The 23,579-nt window shown below is 57.9% G+C and overlaps 1 protein-coding gene across 3 annotated transcripts in view; it reads left to right on the plus strand.

Annotated features, from left to right (window-relative positions):
* The window catches only part of LOC122394480 (stAR-related lipid transfer protein 13-like), a 66,794-nt gene that overhangs the window by 23,350 nt on the left and 19,865 nt on the right, over nucleotides 1-23,579 (plus strand). For 2 of the 3 annotated variants that reach the window (XM_043391369.1, XM_043391368.1), the window contains exon 4: nucleotides 20,549-20,620. In XM_043391369.1, the coding sequence (XP_043247304.1) occupies nucleotides 20,549-20,620 (72 nt within the window). Of the gene's footprint in view, nucleotides 1-388; nucleotides 467-20,548; nucleotides 20,621-23,579 lie in introns of those variants that run through there. The other variant, XM_043391370.1, reaches the window with a different exon arrangement.

Raw genomic sequence — 23,579 nt, forward strand, 5'->3', positions numbered from 1 at the left:
TGTCACTGTGTGGTCGCCGACTGTGTTTGTGTGCGTCACCCCCCCCCCTACCCCCTTCCCCCGTGTGTGGGTGGTGGTCGGTAGAGGGGAGGTCTCTACCGTCCGCTCGCTGTTTGGTTGTGTGACACCACCCGGCAGCCGGCGGGTTCCATTCCAGCCCCGCCCGGCACGGACAGAGTGTCCAGGTGCTTTGTTTGAGGTGCGTGGACCGACCGCCGCGCCAGGCCGGCTGGGCGGGCGAACCGAATAGTTGACCGGCCGCAGCTGGAGCTGGAGGCAGCTGTGTTTACTCTGACCAGACAGGCCGTCTGCCGGTCCCCGCGCTGGAGAGAGATCAGTTTGGGCTAGAGGGAGACCGCGGTACAAATGTGCACGAGAGTTGGAGGATGGAACGGTGACTAGTGAGCAAATTCAGCAACGAACGGGAGTTGTAGAATGGACGATCCAGTGGTGAACAGTGGTATAGGTACGTGGAGCTCTAGGGAGGACACAGTACGGACTCTTCTCCCAGCTGTCACGAATTCCGACCAGCTGCAGTGTGTCTGTGCAGTGTTCGGTGATGTGCGATACGGGGCGACGCTTCCAAGTAATGCAGCACTAGGCAGCGGGCAGTTATGACGTGTTACATAACCATTGCTCTGTAGCGCATATCACGCTCTGTGTCCCACTGCACAGCCTAATTATTGGGATGTCGCTACGACGAGTGCCTGGTTCCATGGCCCTAATCATTCCCAGAAAATCCCTCGTCACGATAGCTATGCAGGCATGTGTACTGCGCAAAAACAAATTAATCGAGTACGGGACTACCCCCTGGTTCTGTCAACCTTTGAGTTTGTAAGCAGAACTCATCGGCTCAACCTGGATACTGATAAGTGATATACGGTGCAAGGGCTGGTACAGTCCCAGGCAGGTGCAATATCACCGCTCCAACAAAATTAACCCAATCAGCACACGGTGTGTGCCTACTGTGTGCGGCCAAGTCGACAGGATAAACGGACAATCAAATGACTTCGCTGTTATGCGGTATGGTGGTCTTAGCGAATGACTTCAACGGATTGGCGTTAGCAGAGCTGACATTTAACGGCAGCTGTTGGAAGTTTGAAGGGTTATACTAGTCTGACATTAGCACCCCCTTCCACTCATTTCCCCCTCACCCCCTGACCGGATGTGTCATTAGGGGTGGTCGGGGGGGGGGACGTCACGGCTCACGCAGAACAGTGCCACAGTCTGAGGCCGAGCAGTGACGTGACTGTCTGTGTGACGAAGCGTCACGGCCTCTGGAGTCTGAGCTATGGAGCGAGGGGAGCCTTGGAGCGAGGTGACCGTTGGAGTGGGCTGACCGTGACGGTCACTCCGGCCGACACGGGTCACGTGATACGCAAATGGTTACGCGTCACGTTACACGTCACGTTGGTACCACGTGACACGCGTGACGCGGTCTCAGTGGCACGACATGTGTCATGCCGAGTCTTTGAAATGCCGCCTGCCGCGTGACGTGCAACACTCTGCCGCGGCTGGGTCTGGGATCCAATTCGCTCTAACTCATGGCTCTGATTGGTTCTCTGAATGTGGGGGAGTTCGATCAAGCCGCGCTGTTCCGCCGCCCTGACTGGACACTCGCAGAGTGAGGCCGCAGACCGCAGCTGTTGTAATCCCGGGCGTGTCACGGTGCCTCCCGCTGTGTCCCGAGCAGCAGACATCCTCCCTACCGATCGGCCCTGACCGACTGGGTGGCTCTTTCAATGCAGTTCTACGACCGGGTGGCAGGCGGCCGGGACGTTTCTGGTTCAGGCCACCTCCCTGTTCCATTGACTGGCTGACGGCGGACAGTGGGAAAGTCCGTGTAGCACGCCGAGCGGCCGTGTTCGGCCGCACACGCCGGGTGATGGATATGGATTTCGGGCCGGTCACCGGACACCATCAATACACATTACCTGCCCGGAGCGCGGTGGGCCGCTGCAGCATTGGACGCCCCGTGACAGCGCTATTGGGCGACTTCATTCACACCACAACGTCATCAGTTCTACGCATTGTGCCGGTCATTTTTATACGTCACAGTTTCTACACATCGGGGTCGGCAGCGCACAGTGCCGCTTGCAGCGGCGGGACGGAACAATCGTGACGGGTGTCCGTTTCGGATCGATCCGACCCGGACGGCTGCTCGCTGTCTCCGGCTGCACAAGTGTCTGTGATGGCTCACTCTCCGACGCTGTCCCCATCCATCAATGAGCCGCACTGCAGATCTCCCACGATCCCTGCACCCGTGCATTGGCGGGCGTCCTCACCGGGTCACTCACGGCCACAGCGCCGCGCCACGAGCTCAGTGACACACCGATGAGCCGAGTGACCTGAGCGTGCCATTTGCCGTGTTTTCGTTGGATGCCGCCGGCGAGCGCAGTGAGGCAGGTCAGGTCGGGGCGGGAGGCGCGCTCCGATGGGAGGGAGAGAAAAGTGTGAGAGGGGATCCTCGCCAACCTATGTGACTCCGTCACCGATGTCGGTCAGTGTAGTCCCTTCCGTCACGTCCGTCTCAGTCTGACAGCGTCACACTCCCCTGGTTCGCCTGCGGACATGTCTGCCGGAAACCAGGCCGCCGCCGTGCACGCGGCCGCCATCATCTGGTGCCGCATTCTTCCCTCCTTGCAGCCCCTCTCTCCGGACCGTGCACGGTTTTTGCACAAATCCCGGCCGACCCTGCACCGTCCACCTCTCCCTGCGGTACTCCCGCGGGTCACAGATAGGTCGGTAAGGCGGAAAGCGGCGGCAGTGACCTGAGAGTAGCGCATTAGCGGTAGTGAGCCGCTCCCGGACCGGACCTGGCCTGTCACGCAGCGGCGGACCGCAGAAACTGGCGACATCCGGTGGCCCTTTCTCCTGAGACCACAAAGCGGTCAGCCGGGCGTCTCGGAGCGACCAGCGGCACCGTGCGCTGCTGGTTCGGTGTCTGTGGGGAGGAGAGAGGAGGGAGGGTGTCCCTGTCCCCTACAGCCTGTGCGTGTGCGTGTGCAGCGCGCGTGGGCCCGGATCGCGCGCACGCGCCCTGGTTCATGTCCCGAGCTAATTTACGCCGCCCCCGCTCGACGGGGTCATCGCTCGCCTGATTGGTGGGCGAGGGGAGGGGCGCCGGACGGACGGACGGGGACTGTCGGCGCCTCACGTCCGCCGATCGCCCGCGATAGGGCGTGAGACGCTCCGACGAGTCACCGAGCGGCGCCCGTCTCCCGCGGCGCGTCGGCGCGCCTCGCTGAAGGACTGCCGCGCCTCGCTGAAAGACTGCCGCGCCGCGCCGAGCCGCAAACTGTCACAGGCGCGCCGGGAGCGCCGCCGGCGGCGCCCGCGGCATGCGACCAAATCGGCGCACCTCGCCCGGCGCGGACCGAGGCGCGCGCTTCCGGGTGCCGCACGAATTCGGCGCGCGCCCGGCTCCGCCCCGCGATCCGTGCGGATGCGGATGGTTTCCGCCGGCGGTCTGCTGCAGTCGCTAGGACAGGAGAGAGGAGAGACTCGGCGATCCGACAGAGATTCAATCTATCCAGGTTCTGTCTGGGGTAAGTGAGAGCGAGATTGGGGCGACGAGAGGGGTTGAGAAGGTACCCAAGAGATTTATTAACAAGGACGTAAATGGGGCATTGTTGGAGTGGTAGAGGAATGGTCAAATGGCGTAAAGACGGCGAACGGTGGAAGGCGGCGATTGAGTTATGCGCATTGTCTGTGTTTTCCAAGGACCAGATGTCCTTCAGAAAACCAAACGAACAGCTCTGCTGCCTCCTCTGAATCGCTTAGCTCGGCGATCCCGTGGAGTGTATGGATGGGTATTTGCGTTATGAAGCTTATGGATGACCTGACGACTCGGGCCGCATTTCGGCTCCCGCACGGCGTGAAATTAATGAGCCCGGAACCGTGCGAGGCGCGGTGTTATTGCCTGCCGCTGCGTCCTCTGACGTCACCGATGGGCTGCGTCGGCGTCGGCGGTGCGCCGGGACCGCCGCGGACGCGTCACGCCGCGTTATTATCGGTCACGAACGCCGTACGGCGCCATGACCGTGAGCGTTTCCTGTTTCCAGCCGGCCGGCGTGGCGATGGCATTAATTGGACGGTCTCCCGTCCGCGGGCATGAAATGACTCAAGGCTGTCTGGAAATCAACGCACAGACTCAGACCGGAAAGGAACTGGCGATGACTCTGTGTCGCTCTCGTCACTTTTCTCGGGATCTGGCTGCTCGGAATTATAGTTGGACGGGCAGAGCTGCGTGCGACGCGGAAAGTAAATTATTACGGCCTTGGCGAACAAATATGGGGAGATGACGCCGGGATAGCGCTGGCGCCGCTGTGTTGACTGCACGTGCAGGGCTGCATTTGAGCGTTTGCACGCTGTCAGCAGCCAGAAATACTTTGTTATGACATGCGGCTTACAGTGCGTGAGTTCAAGGCGACTACCAGACCGCTTCCACCCAGAAAAGCGGGTTCTCGTGCACAAGTGGTAGGTACCCGATTTTTCCCGACTGCACTGTGTGTTGTCCAGTGCTGATAATAGCCTTAGTGGCGTGCGTGTTTGTTTTTGCGACTTGTATGCAGTGCGGCAACCTACCCGCAGTGTTTGGCTGATAGCGCTGGCTGCACGCTACAACGCAACCATTCCCACTCTCACCGGCGCCACTTCGCCTCGCAGGGGTGCCCACGACGCCTTCCAATTACCTTCGCGCTTGTAAATCGACCCGTCATTTACTGCCACTCTGGTCTAAATCGGGCGCATCAATGACCGGTTCGGGTGCCTCTGACCCGTCCGAAGTGTCATCGGTCGAACTGGATCGACTCGATGGTGGCGAATGGCCGGCTGTCTACGGCCAGGCCACTTTCATCTCCTGCGGCACTGCGATTCGAATGTGCCGAACCTGCCATTACACGCGGCTGAGCTCCATCGGGGTCGTGGATTGTAGCCCGGTATTAGGCGGCGGAGAGATAAGCCCGTCCGTGAGACTATGGCGTGTCCGGTCCTCCGGCGCCGCGGGCTCTGCTGTCTGTCTGTCTGCCTGTCTGTCTGTCTGTGTCTGTCTGTCTGTCTGTCTGTCTGTCTGTCTGTCTGTCTGTCTGTCTGTCTGTCTGTCTGTCTGTCTGTCTGTCTGTCTGTCTGTCTGTCTGTCTGTCTGTCTGCCTCTCTGCCTCTCTGGCTGTGTCTGCCTCTCTGGCTGGCTGTGTCTGCCTCTCTGCCTCTCTGTCTGTCTGCCTCTCTGCCTCTCTGACTGTGTCTGCCTCTCTGACTGTGTCTGCCTCTCTGCCTCTCTGACTGTGTCTGCCTCTCTGCCTCTCTGACTGTGTCTGCCTCTCTGACTGTGTCTGCCTCTCTGACTGTGTCTGCCTCTCTGCCTCTCTGACTGTGTCTGCCTCTCTGGCTGTGTCTGCCTCTCTGCCTCTCTGACTGTGTCTGCCTCTCTGCCTCTCTGACTGTGTCTGCCTCTCTGGCTGTGTCTGCCTCTCTGGCTGACTGTGTCTGCCTCTCTGCCTCTCTGACTGTGTCTGCCTCTCTGACTGTGTCTGCCTCTCTGCCTCTCTGACTGTGTCTTCCTCTCTGCCTCTCTGACTGTGTCTGCCTCTCTGACTGTGTCTGCCTCTCTGACTGTGTCTGCCTCTCTGCCTCTGACTGTGTCTGCCTCTCTGCCTCTCTGACTGTGTCTGCCTCTCTGGCTGTGTCTGCCTCTCTGGCTGTGTCTGCCTCTCTGGCTGTGTCTGCCTCTTTGGCTGACTGTGTCTGCCTCTTTGGCTGACTGTGTCTGCCTCTCTGCCTCTCTGACTGTGTCTGCCTCTCTGACTGTGTCTGCCTCTCTGCCTCTCTGACTGTGTCTGCCTCTCTGGCTGTGTCTGCCTCTCTGGCTGACTGTGTCTGCCTCTCTGCCTCACTGTGTCTGCCTCTCTGACTGTGTCTGCCTCTCTGACTGTGTCTGCCTCTCTGGCTGGCTGTGTCTGCCTCTCTGGCTGGCTGTGTCTGCCTCTCTGGCTGTGTCTGTGTCTCTGTCTGTCCCGTCTTTCTGGCTCTCTCTGACTGATTGCTCTCAGGCTTGGCCGTCTTCGTCCAGCTGGCTGCCTTATCAGATATCAAGCATCCTTAACCCAGCCCGCTTTATCAAGACCACTCGCTCAGACGGGTACTGACCAGAGCCGATCGCGGTCCCTTTGAGGCGGCGGATGTCTTTGTAGCCTGTCTTGGTCCGTCGCCGTCGCCACTCGTCCTCACTCCGTCCCTGGGCGCGGCCTTTGCAGAACACGAGCAGAGACAGCTCCGGGTGCAGGCGCAATAAATAAACACTGGCGAGTCGCCGCAGCGCACTTCAGTGGGTCAGAACTCGGCTGGACTGTGGCCACTAGAGGCGAGCGTTGGACGGGTAGACAGCAGACGCCTTGGCGCCGCCGGGGGAGGGGGAGGAGGTCATGACAGCTCCCTGGGGGTCGGATGTGTGGATTGATCACATGTCACTGCGAACCCGGGGGTCCTGACGCAAGGTCGTGGCTCCGTGTTATCAGTTATTAGGTGGAGAAGTTTATGCCTCCCAGCTAGTCAGACTCGTGAGCAGAGTGGAGCGAAAATGATGCAATGTTGGAACATCCTGTGAGGTCAAGTTAGGATGAATGGTTCGGACTCCGGGTTTGTGTATTGAATTGGTCACAGATGTTGAGATTGTAGTAGACTAGCTACAACCTAACATGAATCCACACACAAACGTTCATTGAGAATCTGACGCAATGGCTACGTTACCTCGTCATCGGAACGAAATGAGCCCGGGCTAGTGAGAACTCTGCGTCATCTGCGTCATATGACGAGCTGGATCCGCTTTGGGAACTCCACTGTTTATTGGGATACCTACTCTTTCGGCGATTGTTGCTTTGCGATTTAAAGAACGTTTGCTGAATCCTTGTAAATCTGAGCCATGGTTTTCAGAATTTCATCTTGCAGTCGACTACGAAGCAGCTAATCAAAACGACCTGGACTGATTATAGCACCACCGCGCCGGCGCGTTTCTTCTCGAACTGAATGCTGTCTTCCCCGTACCACTGCTCCGTTCGCCTCCATCTGATGATGAATGCATATAAGCTTGGGGTGATGGGTGATGCTGAGACGTACATACATGAGGTGAAGTAAATCTAATGTGGCTTATTTATAAAGATCGAAGCTGAAACGTTTAGGTTTAGTTTAGCTGTTAAAAGTCGAGCAAAATTGTGACTTTCCAGATGACTCAGAAATCATTTAACATTAATTTTATCAACCTGCAGTACTCGTCCCGTTCTATCCCACGCCACCCTGTCCCCCCAGTGTGTCCGTCCGGTCCCATCCCCTATCCTCCGCCAGTGGCCCATGCCGCCGCCTCGGCTCGGATACCTGGCTCGCCGGCTGGTGGTCGGACTGAATTACATTGCCAGCGACTAGTACAGGCGGTTACCGCTGCAATCCGGCGTGCCGCCGCCGTCGCCTGCCGCGATCCGCTCCAGATAGCGCCTGGAAACGGGCACTTTTTGTGCGTACCCCGCCCGCCAGCCCTCCCCGCCCCAGCAGCAGCAGCGAGATACGAGTCTGTAAGGGGATGAGCCCGCCAGCTAGCGACTGAGACAGGCGTGATACACCTGTGCTGAAGTCTGGTAAACAAATGGGAACATTGAGAACATGTGTTTGAAGTGCGGTCTCGGAAACAGCAAACCGAATGATGTATGCCGTGTCATAAGAATTTGAAATTCCGAAGGCCAGAGGACGTTCACGTTTTGATTTTAATTTAATTATTTTTACGGATAACTTATTATACAGCGAACTATTTGCATTGCGACGAATCGCTACTTTTTGCGCGGTGCATTTTGTAACGCCGGGTCGAGTTTCAGTAACAGGTCCGACTCACAGCCGGGAACGCGTGTCACAGCGGCGGCGGCACCGGCGGCATTGGCGGTGGGCGGCCGGTCCGCTACAGTCACGCACCTCCCGCCCCCGCCCCGCTCACAAATCACCCCGCTTTGTGGCACTACACAAAGGGGTGGCCCGGTTTGTCGTTTTTCCACCGTTGCCTGTAATTGCCTGGTTGGTACGGCGGGTCGCGGGCCGCGCGGCGCGCGAAACGCGCCTAATGCATATGCATGTCGGCGCGGAGGAAGGGTGGACCCGGCCCGGTCCGCTGTGGGAGAACAACAGCTCCCGGCTGCCGGCGCCGTCGCCCCGACACGCTCTGTGCTCGGGTCAGTGGCGAGCCTCACACCCCCGCGCCGTCTCGGCAGCGGTGTTACTAACCGGCGCCGATCGCCCTGTGACGGCGCCAGGTCGATGTTGCCTGGAGGCGGTTACGGTCGGCTGATGCTGCCAGACAATCATGGCAAACTGTCAGGATTTATTACCAGGTGTTACATAAGCTTTTGGCAAAAACCATGTATGGTTTTTTGTCACATATATGGGCACTGGGCAGGCACACATTTGTGCCTGACGAGGTGCGGAAAGCTGCGCCGGTTAACGTTGGATCGGCTATATAATTGAGAAGATAGAGTGCATTGTGCACAGAAGCGTATCCCGATGGCGATGACTAGCGACTGGGTGCCGTTCGCGATTTATGCATTGCTACATACCTTGTAAACGATATGTCAGGCATGTCGCCTATAACGTTCTTTTGCACCACGTTCGTATTGCCGAGGCCAGTAGCACCGATGACAAATTCCAGATGTCTGGCTGGCACATCTACAAATATCGGCGTGTGATTGCTTGAGCGCTCTCAGTTATTGTGCATCAATTTTCTCCTCTCGGTATTCTCTCTTCTTCTCGCTGTAATATCCCTCCCTTTCCCTCTTTCTTCTCCCCTTCTCTCCCTTTATCTTCCTTTCATAACCGATGCGTTGAAGCAGTAGCCCGCGCAGATATTCGTCGCGTTGTCGCCTACCTTGACGCGTCCCGCCGGGCCCCGCACAGCTGCAGCCGGTGCCCACTGCCTGCCCTCCCCTCCCCACCTCCTATACATCCGATGTGACATCCTGTGCACGGTGGTTGTTCAGGTGGCTAGGGCGTCACAGGTGTTCACGGCACAGCCGGTCTGCCCGCGACTGCAGAGCACAGTTGACTTATGTGACCCGGATGTCCAAGCTAAGTGAGTCGGATTGGGCGTCTGGCTGGCGGCGAACGGCTCGAAACATGCCGTGATATGAGACCTGCCGTGACGTGACGTTAGACGTGCCGTGACCGGAGCCACGCATGGTGCGTGCGCGTTCTCATGCCACGGTCCGCCTCGGCTGAGACTTTCTCCACTCTTAGATAGACCAGGCAGAGGCTCAGGGGTTCACTCGGATGACGGCGACGAGCTCAGCGACGGAGAATCGCCCAATTCCAGCGGTTTGTTAGCGTTGCTGCCTGTTTGCAGGAATGCCACAACACGCCAGAATAATCTGCCCTTGTTTGGCTTGGGGTTCCGATGCGATTTGGCTAACTTCTAAGCTCCTTCCGGTGACGTGTTGTTATGACCGCTCTGACGGATGCACGCCAGCCCGGGGAATGGGTTGACATGCCTGACCGCCCACTGTCCGCCTCCCTGTCAGTTCGGGGCTGATCTCCTGTGACCCGGGGCCACACTGACCCATGGCCCGAGGCGACCTGAGTTCTCGGCATCATCACGCACCTGTCCGCGATTCATTTGGCTGACTAATTGATTATTGATGAACGGGACTGGGTGCGGTGCCGAAGAGAGCGTTTTGTGGTCAGGCCGCTTGGGGCTCCGATTCGTGGGAGTGCCCAGCAGATGGACTGCGTCCGGATCCGCGATTTGATGGATCAGAGCACCCCGTGTGAACTTGTGAATGGTTGAACGCTTATGAGAAGTATCGGAGTCTTAGCCGAAGTCGAAGCTGCTGGCGATTCCGGGCGGATAATGCGCACTTCCGGAAGTTGTTAAAACAACTCTAGAATATCGCTGCGCAGACATTTATTGTTAGCCAGGAACATGTTGGGCTTTGACGTTAACCTTTTCGGGCTGTAAAGTAAAGTGGTAAGTAATTAGTGAAAAGATCGCGACGTATTTCACTAGGGCAGATTTTAAATCGTGACGTCTGTGCGGCTGTTTCACTTTCCCAGCTTTTCGTGATAGAAGGATGAATTGCACGGATACCATTAAAACCTCAGAGCAGCTGTCCAACTCATCTCCCGTTTGCCTTCACCTTCTATCTCCGTCCGTCTCAAACCGCTCACCCAATTAACTTTCCGATATTTCACAATATCGCAGCTGCTGCAAGACGTCCAAACTGTCCAAACCGTCCAAATGTTCTGCTCCCGTCCGGCCGCTCGGAGACCGGACCGGGGCGTTGGCCTCGTCTGCGGTCGCGCGTGTCGCGCTGTGTCTCGCTGGCGAACCGCTGACGCTCTGTACTGTCTGACGGAGACTTTGCCCGGCTGTGTAGGCGGCACGTGTGTCTCTGGGCTGGAGATGAGCCGAGAGCACGCTCCGGCCGTGGGCGGCAGAGACGAACCGGTACACAAAACCGCGGCGCGCGCCCGGCGCGTGTGGGGCGGCCGTGACAGGTCGGCGAGACGTCCACCGCCTCCGACCGGTCACCTCCTTCGTCTCCGTCCAGTCCGTCACACTCCAGCCGGCCGGCCGAGCGCAAAAACCAACCGTTTTTGCCGCGGTGCCAATCGCGCCGCGGCTTTCTCTGAGTGCGGCGAAAAACGGCACATGGTCGCTGCTGTCATGGAGCGCGAGTGTCACGCGGCGCGGCGGTGGCGTCACGAACTGTGCCGAGTTGGATCACGGCTGGCTGCTGTCGTGGTGGGAGGGTAGCCGTGACGGTCAGACCCCGCGGCCCGGCCGCCAAGGCCTCCCAGGTGCCGCTGTCGTGAGAACCTGGCGTGACATGGAAAAAGAGGTGTAAAAAATGGCCGCCGCCGACGCGCCGTGGGGACACCGTCCGTGCGGCCTGGCTGGCTATGTGGGAAGGCAATCATGAAACTGGTGCGTGTTGCGAGGCGCCCTACACGCCACGAGTTATGACTGTGCATCTAATTGGCCTGAATTTTGAATATCATCGTCTTGTATCTCAGAGCTATGTCTCAGTGTCAAAGATGTTGGGGTTTGCGTCATCATTTTTAATAACAAAAGGCTATCCGCCGCTTGTTTCGAAGCTGCACTTCTCAATATGGCCTCATCGAAATGTCACGATCTCATATATGTCGGGCTGCATTTTCAGTGCGCTTGCATATTAGCTGTCTGATGCAAGCACACGAGGCGCCCGCACCATGAACCCATGTAGCGTTTTGTTCACCGGAACAGTGTGGCTGTCGCGACTCCCTTTAAAGGCACGAGGTCACTGTCCCAGTCCCGCCGTGATGTGCGTGGATTTAAATGGCCGCTTTCTTTGGCGGCCCTCGGCGCTGGCTCCCAGGCTATGGACCATTACAGACAATCAGTGCCTCACGAGCTATCGTTATTCACGCGCAGACCGTGTGGTGGCGGCGCGGCGGCGGTGGACGGGACGGTTTCCGGTGGCTCTCTGGAGGTTCCCAGGGTGGTTCTGCGGCTCGGGAACCACAGCTCCGCCGGCGACCCTGATCGGGGAATCACACACGCGATGGCGGCCTCTGGTTGGGGAGTGGCGCAACAGGATGGAGCCGATACAGCGGCCGTCCTTGTAATTATGTCACGGCTCACGCAAAATGTTTTACATTTGGATCTTCCTTCAAAATATGGTGAAACCAAAAACTTCTCTTCATTTTCTTTCTATGAATTATGCTTAACGAGAATACCTACCGCGTATGTCACAGCAGGATCCTATCAACTGAATAGTTCGCGGATGGCGGCGCTATTCTCCCGTCTGAATTAGTTCTCGGACGATTGAGCCATTTTGGTCCGGCTGGCGGGGAACATTCCTCGCGGAAATACGATTGCCTCCCGTCAGTCTATTACCGCGGCAGCTGTGCGCTCCCCTGCCATCCTCCCCTCCCCTCCGCTCTGTAGCCAGCTGTGTTCCTGTTACCTGGGTCCGTCTGTAACGCCGATGGAGATACGTGGCCAGGCTGCGCCACATGGCAGTCACATGGCAGCTGTAAGAGCGGCTGTCCGACCGTACCGTCATGTCTCCTCGGCGGTCGGCGGCGGACACATCTGACACAGGCGACATGACAGACACAGACGACGTTAGTCAGGTAAAGGTGACGCAGTCTGACACATGCGACAATCTGGGTGGATCTGACACCTAAGCAAAACGACGGCATGGTGGCAGGCTGACGCACAACATCCATAATTCAAGCGTCTATTTAGTAACGCATGGCATAATAATAATGTCACTGCCCGACACAGTTTGACCCAGACTACAAGCGGAGACTTGCTGGGCATTGGGCTTGGCAGTTTGTGTCTTCGCTGCCCCAGCGGACAATAGTCTGATTGCTGCTAATTACGGACCGCGGATCCGCTTTGGTCCGACTGCCACGGTACCATGCCGCCACCCACTGTCATGCAGGTGTGGACAAAAGGTGCTTGAACTCGCTGGCGTGTCGACAGCGATTTCACCCGGCGCGGAGGTCAACCCAGATGACGTCACTCCCAGGTGATGTTATGCCATGAAATGACGTCACTCGGGCGTAGCTCGCCGCCTCCCGCGGCCGTTTCGCTCCAGCCCGGACGTTACGCTGAAACTCAGAGGGGTCGGGGTGCCAATCTGATGCTGCCGATGGCTAGGTTTTCCAGGAGCTGCTGCCCTCAATCTGGCGCGGATCTCGAGGAATTCCGGGTTGCATTCGGCGCCCCGTTCCCCGCCGGTGCCTCTGGGGAGGGCATCGCCGATCGCCGACCGATATGAGAAAATGGACCGCCCGGTTCGGCGAAACCTCTCCAGACAGCATTGAGACTGCGAGGGGGACTCCGATCGGCTCGCCTGATACGGGCGCCATGCACATTGCACAGCTGTACAGGCCAGCTGCTCTCTGGAATAGTGCAGATATGCCGAGTACGAGTGCAGATATGCCGAGTACGAGTGCAGATATGCCGAGTACGCCCCGTCGAGCATGACGTACCGAGCACGACGAATAGAGCTCGTCGGTCCCAGCACGTCAATCTTTGCACGCCGATCCGAGCACGCCTCTCGGTCTGTGTGATCACGGTACACCGCTATTTCGGTCACCTAACCCGTGGGACCCCCACCCACGGGCCGGTTTCTCCCAGCTCCGGGGCCGCAGTCAGCCGCGCGCTGTGCATGTGTTGTGTCATGGTAATCATGCCTGGCACCGCCGGACCGCCGCGCTGACGTCAGTGTGACGTCACAGCCGTCGGCGGGCGCTGTGAGAGTGCAGCGTTCTGTCGGACACCCCGGCCTGCAGCGGTCGACAATCGGCGAGTCGGGGAACGATGGACCGACGCCTATCCGCCGTCCGTCGACCCCGACGGTGAATAGGTCATTTGGTCGTCACTTGCCCTGGGGCCCGGACAGCGCCTATGGGATCAGTCGTCGGTGCGTCAGACGCTGGGATTCGAAACCTGAAGCTATTGAGCCAGTCTGTATCTACTATCTACGTATGCAGGCGGAGCATCAGTTTCATCCCTCCAAACTTTGACTGAACGATGAGGGGTTGGGATAACATCCGTCCTTTTTAGCATGGTATAGGCGGATATGATTAGGTGGCTGCAGCGGCAGCTGGAACAGTCGGGTGATTAAAGGACCACGCCTTGCTTCGTGTGGGGCTGCCCGGGGCTGGGTACATACTCACTGGGCGTGGCTGCGGTGTTGCCACGCACGTGCAGCCCTCTGGTGCACCGTGCTGTTTTGTGCACGGTAACGGGAACACAGCCTTGGTGACCGAGTGATAGTGTTCTATAGACTACGACTCACCAACCGTTATCCCAGTTTTCCTGGTGGCTGTTTGTAATATCACCTTTTGTTGGCGATTTTTATCCAATTCGGTCCAGACTGATTCTAATTTTGTCCTGACTTCCACGTGTTAGGTGCTTTAAGGCCATCCTACCTCTGAAACCCCTTCATCGAACTCTTATTATGGTAATTTGGGCAATACCTAACCACAGATGGAACGATTTTCTATAACAGATGTAGGCGAATTTATCATTGCTTTATTCATCAATAAGTAAAATAATAAAACCACTGGGCCCTGACCGATGACCGATGACCTGTCACTTGACCCAATCCAGCACCTCTACCTGTCTACCAAGTCAGCCGGTGTGACACTGTCGATTTAATCCGCCGCAGCACGGCGCGAAATGCCAGCCGGCGTCATGTCGCCATCATACCGGCGTGGCAGGGATGTGGGCGTACATTTTTACCGGTGCGTGCGGGTGACAGTGGTGTGACTTCATACACTGGCGGTGGTCTATGTCCGGGAGACAGGGTTACCGCGGTGGTGTGGTGGCTCGGGACAGGAGTGACTCGGGCTGGTGGTTAGCTCAGCTGAGTCTCGCTGGTGATAGCTGAGGTCAGCATGGCGCGGCTCTTAGATCAGCAGGCTTGCGACAGGTCACCGCCGCTGTCATCCGAGGTTATATCGGATTACCTTGGGTCATTGGGTCGTCCCGGGTCGCAGTGGGTCGCAGTGGGTCACCTCAGGTCATCCCGTGTCCCCGGCCGCCTTTCTCCGTGCCCCGGGGTCCTATAATGACCGCCGCCAGGGCCGGTGTCGCCGGCCTTTGTCTCTGATGTATGCTGATGTCTGTTTGAGTACCTGGGAGTCTGAGGGTCCCTCAATGGGCCGGGTCACGGATGGTAACGGGGCTGTGGGAGCCCCGGCTCCCGAATTATACACAGCTAACGACGTGCTCGTCTAGATCGACACCGATATACCACACCGGGAGCATTAGCGACTTTTTAGCGCGCAGCGGCTATTTATCTTTGGACACGCCTCAATCCAGTCACCTGCTCCATCCGTAATGGATCGGCCGTCCCCGCCGGGCCCGGAGAGAGGTTTTCACAGCGCGCAGAGCCGGCGCAGACGTGGGACCGGACGGCCGGCGGGCCTCCGGTGGCCGGCGCCGGCTGGGTTTCGTTTCCGGCGGTGGTCCGGGCGTCAAATGTCGGTGGGTCAGTGGGGTCAGACACAGGTCCTCCGACGCGGGGGAGGCAGATCTGCCTATAGGCAGATCTGACCTCTATAGAGGTCGTTGCGGGTATTGTGAATTCAGTCCGGTCTCAGTGCGCTGGGGTGGGGCCCGGGCTGTGTTAGTGGCCCTCTGTGGGGTCAGCCACCGCCCGCACCTGACCTTCCCCTCCCCCTCCCGGTTCCCTTGTCTGTCGGTTCCGGTGGAGGAGGCACAGAACACAGGGGGGGGGGGGGCATTAGCTGACTGGATACCCAAGAGCCATTGACAAAGCGTGAACCCCCTGCGACTTTTCGAAAGTTCACTGCTGTCAACTTCCGTCTTGGCGCGACCACCCGGCCTCGATGCGCCGTCAGAATCATGCTTCGTTGCACAAATCTTGATCGCTGATTATGCCGACCGCAATAGCCTTGATTTGTGTTATTAATTATAGATAAGGAAAATTTACTTCGCATCGCGGCGTCTTATCAGTCTGACATGCTGATAGTCTATCGACGTTAGGGTCTGTAGTTTCTCTTTGCTACCTGGCTTGATACCTGATCTACATTCAATCGGACCATTGAGAGGTAACCTTCATCAGAGAGATAAGATTAGAATGACGTCCGGACTTCCTATCTAATAGATTATTGTATGTCCGTTTAGCGTCGTAAATTTGTGGATGACATTTGGGGATTTTGAAATATCGATATCATTTGCTCGGATCTGTGGGCGGGTGGTACCATCCCGTCAGGCCGTGTCGATATCCGGACCTGCCCACGCCGCCCGGCGCCGCAGACACCCGAGCCCACGCCGGACACGTGCAGACAGTGCAGCCCGCTGCAGCTGAAACAATGGCCACTGTCGATCCGTCTACTCTGCAGCCGCCGCCCGAGCTCGAACATAGCGGACTTTACGCACGGCAACTCGATCTTGACCCTTGACCGATCTTGCATGAGAACAACTCGGTCGGGGGTGTCGGCAAGTCGGTTCCATAGCCTGTTCTCTGGCTGATGCATGTTGGCAGCGTTCTCGGTTTTGATAAAGGTTTGGTTGAGATTCCTCGTGGTTGCAGCTGTGCTTTTTTTGTATGAATTTCTTCAAAGTGCCGACTTCGCGTTAGCTTTCTTTTTTGCCCAACGATTCTTTCTGCAAGGCTTAGCGATTTATGATTTCGTGAATTGCATTGCAAGCGGGCACTGTCGGTACACCAGCTGTCATGTTTCATTTGAATACCTGGCGTTATTCTCTTATCCTTTATTCACCTGTAAAGCGCTTTGTCACGCTCAACTCGCCTGAAGCGCCGTTCTTTCGCCTTTCTCCTCTTGTCCCGACGTGTACAATGGATTCATAAATTGCAAGGATGCATGGATTTTGCTGGCTAGATAGCGTATGTCCGACAAGATTTATCCGTTTGCAGAAACCTACTTAATCACACATAACAATAGTGAACAGAGGAAAGTGGCCCCGTGTCGAGTCACCTTCACTGTTTCGTTCTGTTTACATGCACCCCGGCCCCGCAGCGAGGTCCAGTCAGAGGCCCCATATCGCGCCTTCCCCTGCTCGCGTGTCCCTTCACCGGCCGATTACCCCACTCTCGGCGGCGGCGCACCTGAGACAAAGGCTGCGCTCCGCGGCACTGGCGCGCTAATCGCTGTTTTGCTCTCTGTCCCCGTCCGGGCCGGGACGCGCGTGATCTCGGTTGTGTGTGCGTGCGCGCGTGGTCTCGGGTGCGTGCCGCACGCACGGCGCACAGTAGCACCGCTTCCGTACTGGCCGTGTGAACAGGGTGTCCATTGTGGCCCGGATCCGCCCCCGGGGAAGGGTTGGGGAGGGGGCGTGCGGTGCCCCGACTGGCGCTGCCAGCCCGCCCGCTGGAGTTGGTGTTAGTGGCGCTGCCTGCGTTGCAGTCTCTCCCTGAGGCCGGCCGCCTTCCATGCCAATTGCTGCTTCGCTCAGCATGTTGTGCCCCCTGCGCCACCAACACCAACAATGGACTCTTAACGATGATGGATGCTTGCACTGAAATACGCCGCAAGCCAACAACTATGAATATTAAATAGCCCCGTCTCCAAATGCAATATGCACTTGTATCGAACAGATGAGCTTCTTGTTCGATGCAAAATAGACAAAGGATATCTTCATCAATCATTCACATTTTCCTCTCGGAGGCTCGGCTTTCCCTGTTGTGACTGACACTCGACCCAATCCGCGGCGGCCAAAATTCCCGGTAAGCCCCGAGCCCCAGCTGCTTATGCAGCCCCACCTCCGCGGTCTAACACACCCGGCTCTTAGCAGCCACCGCGGCTAAGCCTGACAAATAGTCGGCGCGGCGTGGCGGCCCCTGTGGCCCGCTGTCCCCGCCGTCCCGCCGCTCCTAGGCCGACAAGGTTGGCGTGCAACAAGCCCGCCGGTCCGGTCGGCTGATTCAGACGACTCCGAGAACTGGTCTGGTCGCGGCAGACATACCGGCGCCCGGCGTCTGCCGCGGCGCAGTGCGACTCACCGCGGCTTCACACTCGCCTTTGCTCGGTCCGCTTGTTCTGGCCTGGCACCGACGTCCGACCGCCACATCGCGCGCGCGCTCACGAGTGGCGTAATTGTGGTCGGCTTTTTGCGCATGGCGTCCCTGGCGAGGCGCTGGACCGCGGAGGACCTTGTGGCGGCGTGCTACCGAACTGCAGGTAGCTGCTCGCGTGACGCCCGTGACACCTTAATAACGCGCTGTACACCGCACTCCGCCGCACGGCGTTTTCCGCAGAGCGCAACACAACAACAAGGGGCATTCGGTTCGGCTGGGGAAGGCTGACTTTTGTCCGCCGGTCCCATCCGGCTAATTATCCCATTTCCAGCGGGCCTGTTTTGATGCCGCGATTTTATGCACTCTGTCGCTCAAGGTCGGTCGGAGGTCGCGAGATGGCCGATGGAAAACACCCGATGATGAGTGGAGCGCTGATGTCAGCCTGTGCGGCAGCCAGGCTCGCTGATTTGCATTCAGTTCGGCGTGCCATCGCGGCGTGGCGCTGGTTGGTACGATCTTGTGGCGAGAAGATACGCGGTGGTATGTGGCGAGGCTAGATGGACAGGAAAGCTTGAGGTGAGGCTCTGTTATGGGTGTGTTGGGGCCAGAGCTCGTTGTGACTTGCTGCCAGACTGGTCAACGGTTCAGGTCATCGGGAGGTCAGGTCAGTGAGGTCAGGTCAGATCCGGGTGTCAAAATGTGATAAGTTTTCTTCCACCTGGATTCGAGTTGATTGACCTCCCACCGGCATATCTAGGTTGCGTCAGACTTGCACGACGCAGGTGGCAAGCTTCTTGCGTCGTTGTGCGGACATCATCTGTGTCGTCCAGATGTCGTCGTTTCGTCAGGCGAATGGTTCCCATGTCGTGCCGGGTTCGTGTTCGTGACTGTCCTTCATTGGGCGTTCACGCCATATGAAGATATGCTGGCGCGTGCCACCGAGTGTAGCGTGGTGTGGTACGGATCGTTGTACTCGCCACGGCAGCAGCTGTGCATGAAGCAACATCCGGTGTTAAACTGCGGACCATGCCTCCACCAACGCATAGTCGCTGAATGGAATGAGAGGCTGTTGCAAGAACGCATAAGCCACTGCTATTCGGATGCTTTCTGAGGAGATAATAACCATCGCGTGATTGAAGCCTATTCCAGCTTTCGAAATCCTTTTGCTCAGCCATGCAATATTACGACATAATTTCATAATGTGCCAATACTTGATCAATTTTCAAAACGTTTCATTACTACTCTGACGACCCACTTGCTGTAATATTCGCTGAAGTGTTAGTAAAACACCTTATAAATGGTGATAACAGTTAAATACAATCCTTAACTAAACACGGCTCTCGTATGACATTTCGGTGACGGAAGCGGATCAGGTGGTGTCAGCGGCCGGCGCACCTCCGGGACGAGATGTCAGCCGTGACGGGCCGTCACACATCCGTCACACTCATGCGGCGGTCGTCACACGTCACACAGTGGCGTCACCGACCCGAGATCCGTGTGACGGAGACGGTACTGACAGGCGAGTGATACTCTTTTTCCCTGTAACTCCGGGTGGAGGCCTTCGCTCCCGTGGGAGCACGCAGACAAGTGTGTCACTCTGTCCCGTTCCCCCTCCCTCGCTCTCTCCCCTCCATCCTCCCCCTCTACCCTGCGTGAGATCAGAGGCACCGCGGTGGCAGACACATGTGTCCGTCACTGACTGTCACCAGACCGTCACTGCTCGTCACTGGAGCGTCACGGCCGCCACTAGAGCGTCACGCACTGCGCAGCGTCACGGTCCGGTGCCCCCCCCCCTCCCTGTTCCTGTCTGTTCGGACCCAGTATGGGGCTCTGGCTGTCCAGACCTGGACCGCCCAGACGGATGGATGGACCCTGAAGTCGTCCACTCCGCGCTGGCGGCACCCAGGCGCCACTGTTTGTGTGGGCTGCGACTCCGGGGGCATCGCACCGGATGCCGTCCCGTCGGCACCGGGCGGCGGCGGCGGCGGTGGCGTGGCTGCTGTGTGCGCCCGCTCTGGTTTGGCCAATGAGGTCCGGTTTGGGCGGATCCAGTGGGCCCCAGTGGGTCCCTCCCCCGGTGACCGGGTCATTAGTATGTGGTCAGCCGCGTCCGGTGATGGGAGATCGGTCAGTCAGACAGACACCTGGTCCGGACGGACACAACACGGCGAGCCGGGCTGCCTGACTGGGACGGACGGGTCGGGATGCAGGACGGCACGAGACCAGTCACTTTGACACCCGGAGCTGGGCTTATTTGGTCCTCCAGCCGGCGGGCTGCCCACCTGCCTCCGACATCGTCACACACGACTCGCTGGAGCGCGACTGTTATCGAAGCACGGCCCGGCACGAGCTGTAATTATCATGAGGCACGCGGTCGTCGGACCAAGACAGGTAGCGCCGTATCACCACCGAGCGGATGCGCCGTGCTGCGGGTTTAGTGAAGCGTGACGGGTCACTGGTTCCGTGTCAGGCTAAGGCGGTATGATGGAGTGACTCGAGAGTCGGTTGAGTGACAGTCTGTGAGATAGTGGAGTAAACCCGGACGGATGCTGCCTCCGAACTCCGTGGGTTCGAGGCCATTTCGACGTCGTGCTGAGGAGTGGGGACTCACTGAACTTTTGCAAACTATTCAGGAAGTGTTCTGAGTTTTCTCAGTGTTTACATAACCAGTCTGTGCCCTGCATGTAACTATATTCTAGACAATCAGTCAATCCCACACTATCCTACCAATTTATCAGTGTGACCGTCATTAGTTCGACCATCAGTTCATTAGTTCGAGCATCGAGTACATCACTCGAAATGGGACCATGCACCCAATTTGCCCCCGAGTTTAGCCCCCTTCGCCGCGCTCCACTGCACCCCATTGCGCCCACCTGTCCTGTCTGTCAATTGTTCATTCGCGGTACTCTGCCTAATTCTGTGCTGCTGACTCCGAAAACTGCCCGATTACTTATAACGATATGATGACTTTGGTGCGATTTTGTACTGACGGAGATGTTTTGTTTGTTTGTTTGCAGAATGGGAGGCTCTCGAGGCATGTCGCTGGCTCCGCGACGCCGGCTTTCCGCAGTACGCCCAGATGTATGAAGGTGAGTAGACAATCGATGCGACGCCGAGACACTCGTATTTCAATTGTCAACTGACTTATTGTCAGCTATCTTCTCATCGAGTCGTTACTATCTTCTTTGAAATCAATATTGCACTAAGGCATTATTGACTTTGAACTGCAGCGATTTCTTGCCAACTTATTTTCCCAGTAGCGCGGCGCTATTTTCAATTGATTCAGCAAACTTCACGTTTCTTCACCGCAAACCACCTATTACCGTCAACATTTACTAGAGTAGCCCACTAAAAGCAAAGCTATCTCTCCGATCTCTGACCAACCAGGCCACTGGCGAGCAGACAAAGTGCACCGGGCCTGGGTGGTCCGAATGTTAAGGGCAAGGACAGTGCGGCAACCGATAACCATCCGAGATTCCTCGGGCGCACCCAACCCTCGACCCTTGGCCAGCGCGGAGAAAAACGTCGCCACTCCCCGCCATCGGTCGCACCATAATCCGCCGCCGCCGCCGCGTCGCCTTTGTAGTCGTCAACAGCCACGCGCCGTAGATGCAATTGCAGCGCGGCTGCGACTGATGCGGCGCAGAGGAGGCGGACCCGGCGAGGTGAGGACAGGAGTGACGCGACCGTTGTGCGGCGCCGAGCGGAGGTGTCTGATGTAACGGCGACGCCTCGTGTTTATGTCTGTTGGCGACGGAGACGGCGGAACAGCGATGACGAAGGCGGGAGAGGAGATACGAAGATGCGAATGAAGAACCGTGGAGAGCAGGGGATGGGGCATTTCTCGCGGTGTATGACGGTCTGGGATTCGCTGAAGCTGTCTGTGATTGCAACGGTCGGCGATGGACAGCGTTGGGCAGCGGCTGTGCGGGGGCGTCCGGCGCCCGGGCGGGGACGGGGCGGCATCGTCCTGGCGACCTTCAGTCTTGGGATCAGCGACCAGCCCCCAGCAGTTAGAGTGCGGCTGTAAGACGTCGCCATTTTCTCGGGAGGCCGGCGTAAAGCTTCTCTCACTCGACCGGAGACGGAATAACGCGCTTACCTAGCACGAGCGAGCTTCGACTTATGTGCCGAACATGAGTGGTATTGCCGCATTTGTTCGGCTTATTGCCATATCGACTGAGATTACGTGCACTATCTCGAGGGATTATGGAACAGACTACCGTGACAGATTACGGTGGGCGCGGGCCGGTTGCGGAACTAGGGGCCCCGTTGGCACCAGCCGTATAGTCGACTCCAAAGCGCTGAATGTATGGCCAGTTTTTAACGCCGACAAAAAACCGTCGGCGTGTCTGGCGCGTTCATCAATGGCGAAGGGTCGGCGACCGATGGTTACTGATCGGGTGGTGGGGTTGTGAGAAAGGGGACACACATTCCCAGACATTCACAACCGGCTCGGGTAGGGAGCCCAGGGTGGGTTTCTCCCCTTCCCTGCGCAGCTACATGGTGGCCGGTGGGTTCCCTCCCCTTCCCATTGGCATACTACATAACCCTTCATCTCTTGGCTCGCCCTGGTCCCATCCCAGCCCTTCCTCCCCTTCATATCCACCCCTACCCCTGCTGCCTCGCCGCCACCTCTCCCCTGTCACTGATTTCGGTCCATTTGTGCCGCCATCCGTCAGCTTCTGTCATAGAGACAGCTGGGTCAACGCATCCCCCATCCCGTGCGGTCCTGAAACACCAGTCTCGCTAGGGAGGGAAACTCGGCTCCTGATGACTGAGCAGCGGTCCCCTGAAGGGGACTCACCGTGCCCTCCCGTTCACCCCTGACCACTTAGCGCTCTTGTGACGTATGAGCGAGCTACTGAGCCGTCAGCTCGCTTCCCCAGACTACTAACGAGCCTGGGCTGCGTCACAGACGGCCTCGGGATCACCGCTCAGTGGCTCTCAGCTCCCTGAGTGCTCCGACAGAGTCGAACGGCGCACAGACACACCCTGGTCCTTCGGCGCTCTGCGGCCTTCGTTGGCGTCTGGTGATCATATCTCCCAACACTTGTGTTCGGCGTTTGCCCTCAGGAAGGTTTGACGAGTCTGAAGGCGAGGCGAGGACGATTTACCTGGAATACGGCGTCTGGGAGGAGTGGGGGAGCAGAGTATATAGCTGATGTAACTCTTCGACTGTTCATGAGTATTTTTTGGAGGGCAGGGAAAAGTCCGTGGCGGGGGCACGAGAGGTGACCCCTGGAGCGTGTTCCTTGATGCCGCCGCCGCGCCGCACGCGACCCGCTGAGGAGGCATTGTGCTGTCTGTGACGGCGGACGATGTTCAGACGACCACTCGCTCCAGAGCAGAGAAAAGCTCGGCGGCACAAACAGAACACGGAATGCTGAGCACAAAACAGCGCGCGCCCGAATACAGAGCGGCCGCAGAGTGCCGCACACAGAACTGGAGCTGGTTGTCGGAGTTCAGAGTGCACATAGAATGGACCAGAGACCTCGAACAAAAAGCACGCACCGCGACACGAGGCAGGGCTCCAGGCTGCAGAGAGCACGCGGGCTGCACGAGTCTTACGCTGCATTGTGGGGACAGGCGGTGACACACGAACGGATGGAAGACTGAGCTCGGCAAGTTCACAACCTCTGTTCTGTGTGTGAGAACGACTCAGACGCTCTTTGGCGCAATCCACGGCACGGGGCCTGGACGAGCCACGGCGAGACGCGGTCGGCACTCACAGGCGACCAAAAGCAGCTCAGCAGGTCGTAAAAAACGCCGTAAAACCGTCCGATTCTACTCTCGGAGAATAGCCGGCTGGAAGCCAACAGAAGGCGAACACTGGGCGAACAGTATCGGGATGGCGCGGGGTGATACAGCACCTCTGACCGCCGCTATCGTCTGCGGTCAGAGTTTTTCTCGTGTCAGAAGAGGCGGGGTGGTCTGCCCCCGGTGCCGAAGGTCACGCGTGGGTCACGAGTGGTCAGTCGGTGGCGGGTCGTGGTGTGAGAGGCCTCTCCGGAAGGCCGCGCCACATCCGGAGCTCTATTGTGGTCG

Source organism: Amphibalanus amphitrite, unplaced genomic scaffold (genome assembly GCF_019059575.1).
Source record: "Amphibalanus amphitrite isolate SeventyFive unplaced genomic scaffold, NRLGWU_Aamphi_draft 000594F_arrow, whole genome shotgun sequence".
Classification (NCBI taxonomy): domain Eukaryota; kingdom Metazoa; phylum Arthropoda; class Thecostraca; order Balanomorpha; family Balanidae; genus Amphibalanus; species Amphibalanus amphitrite.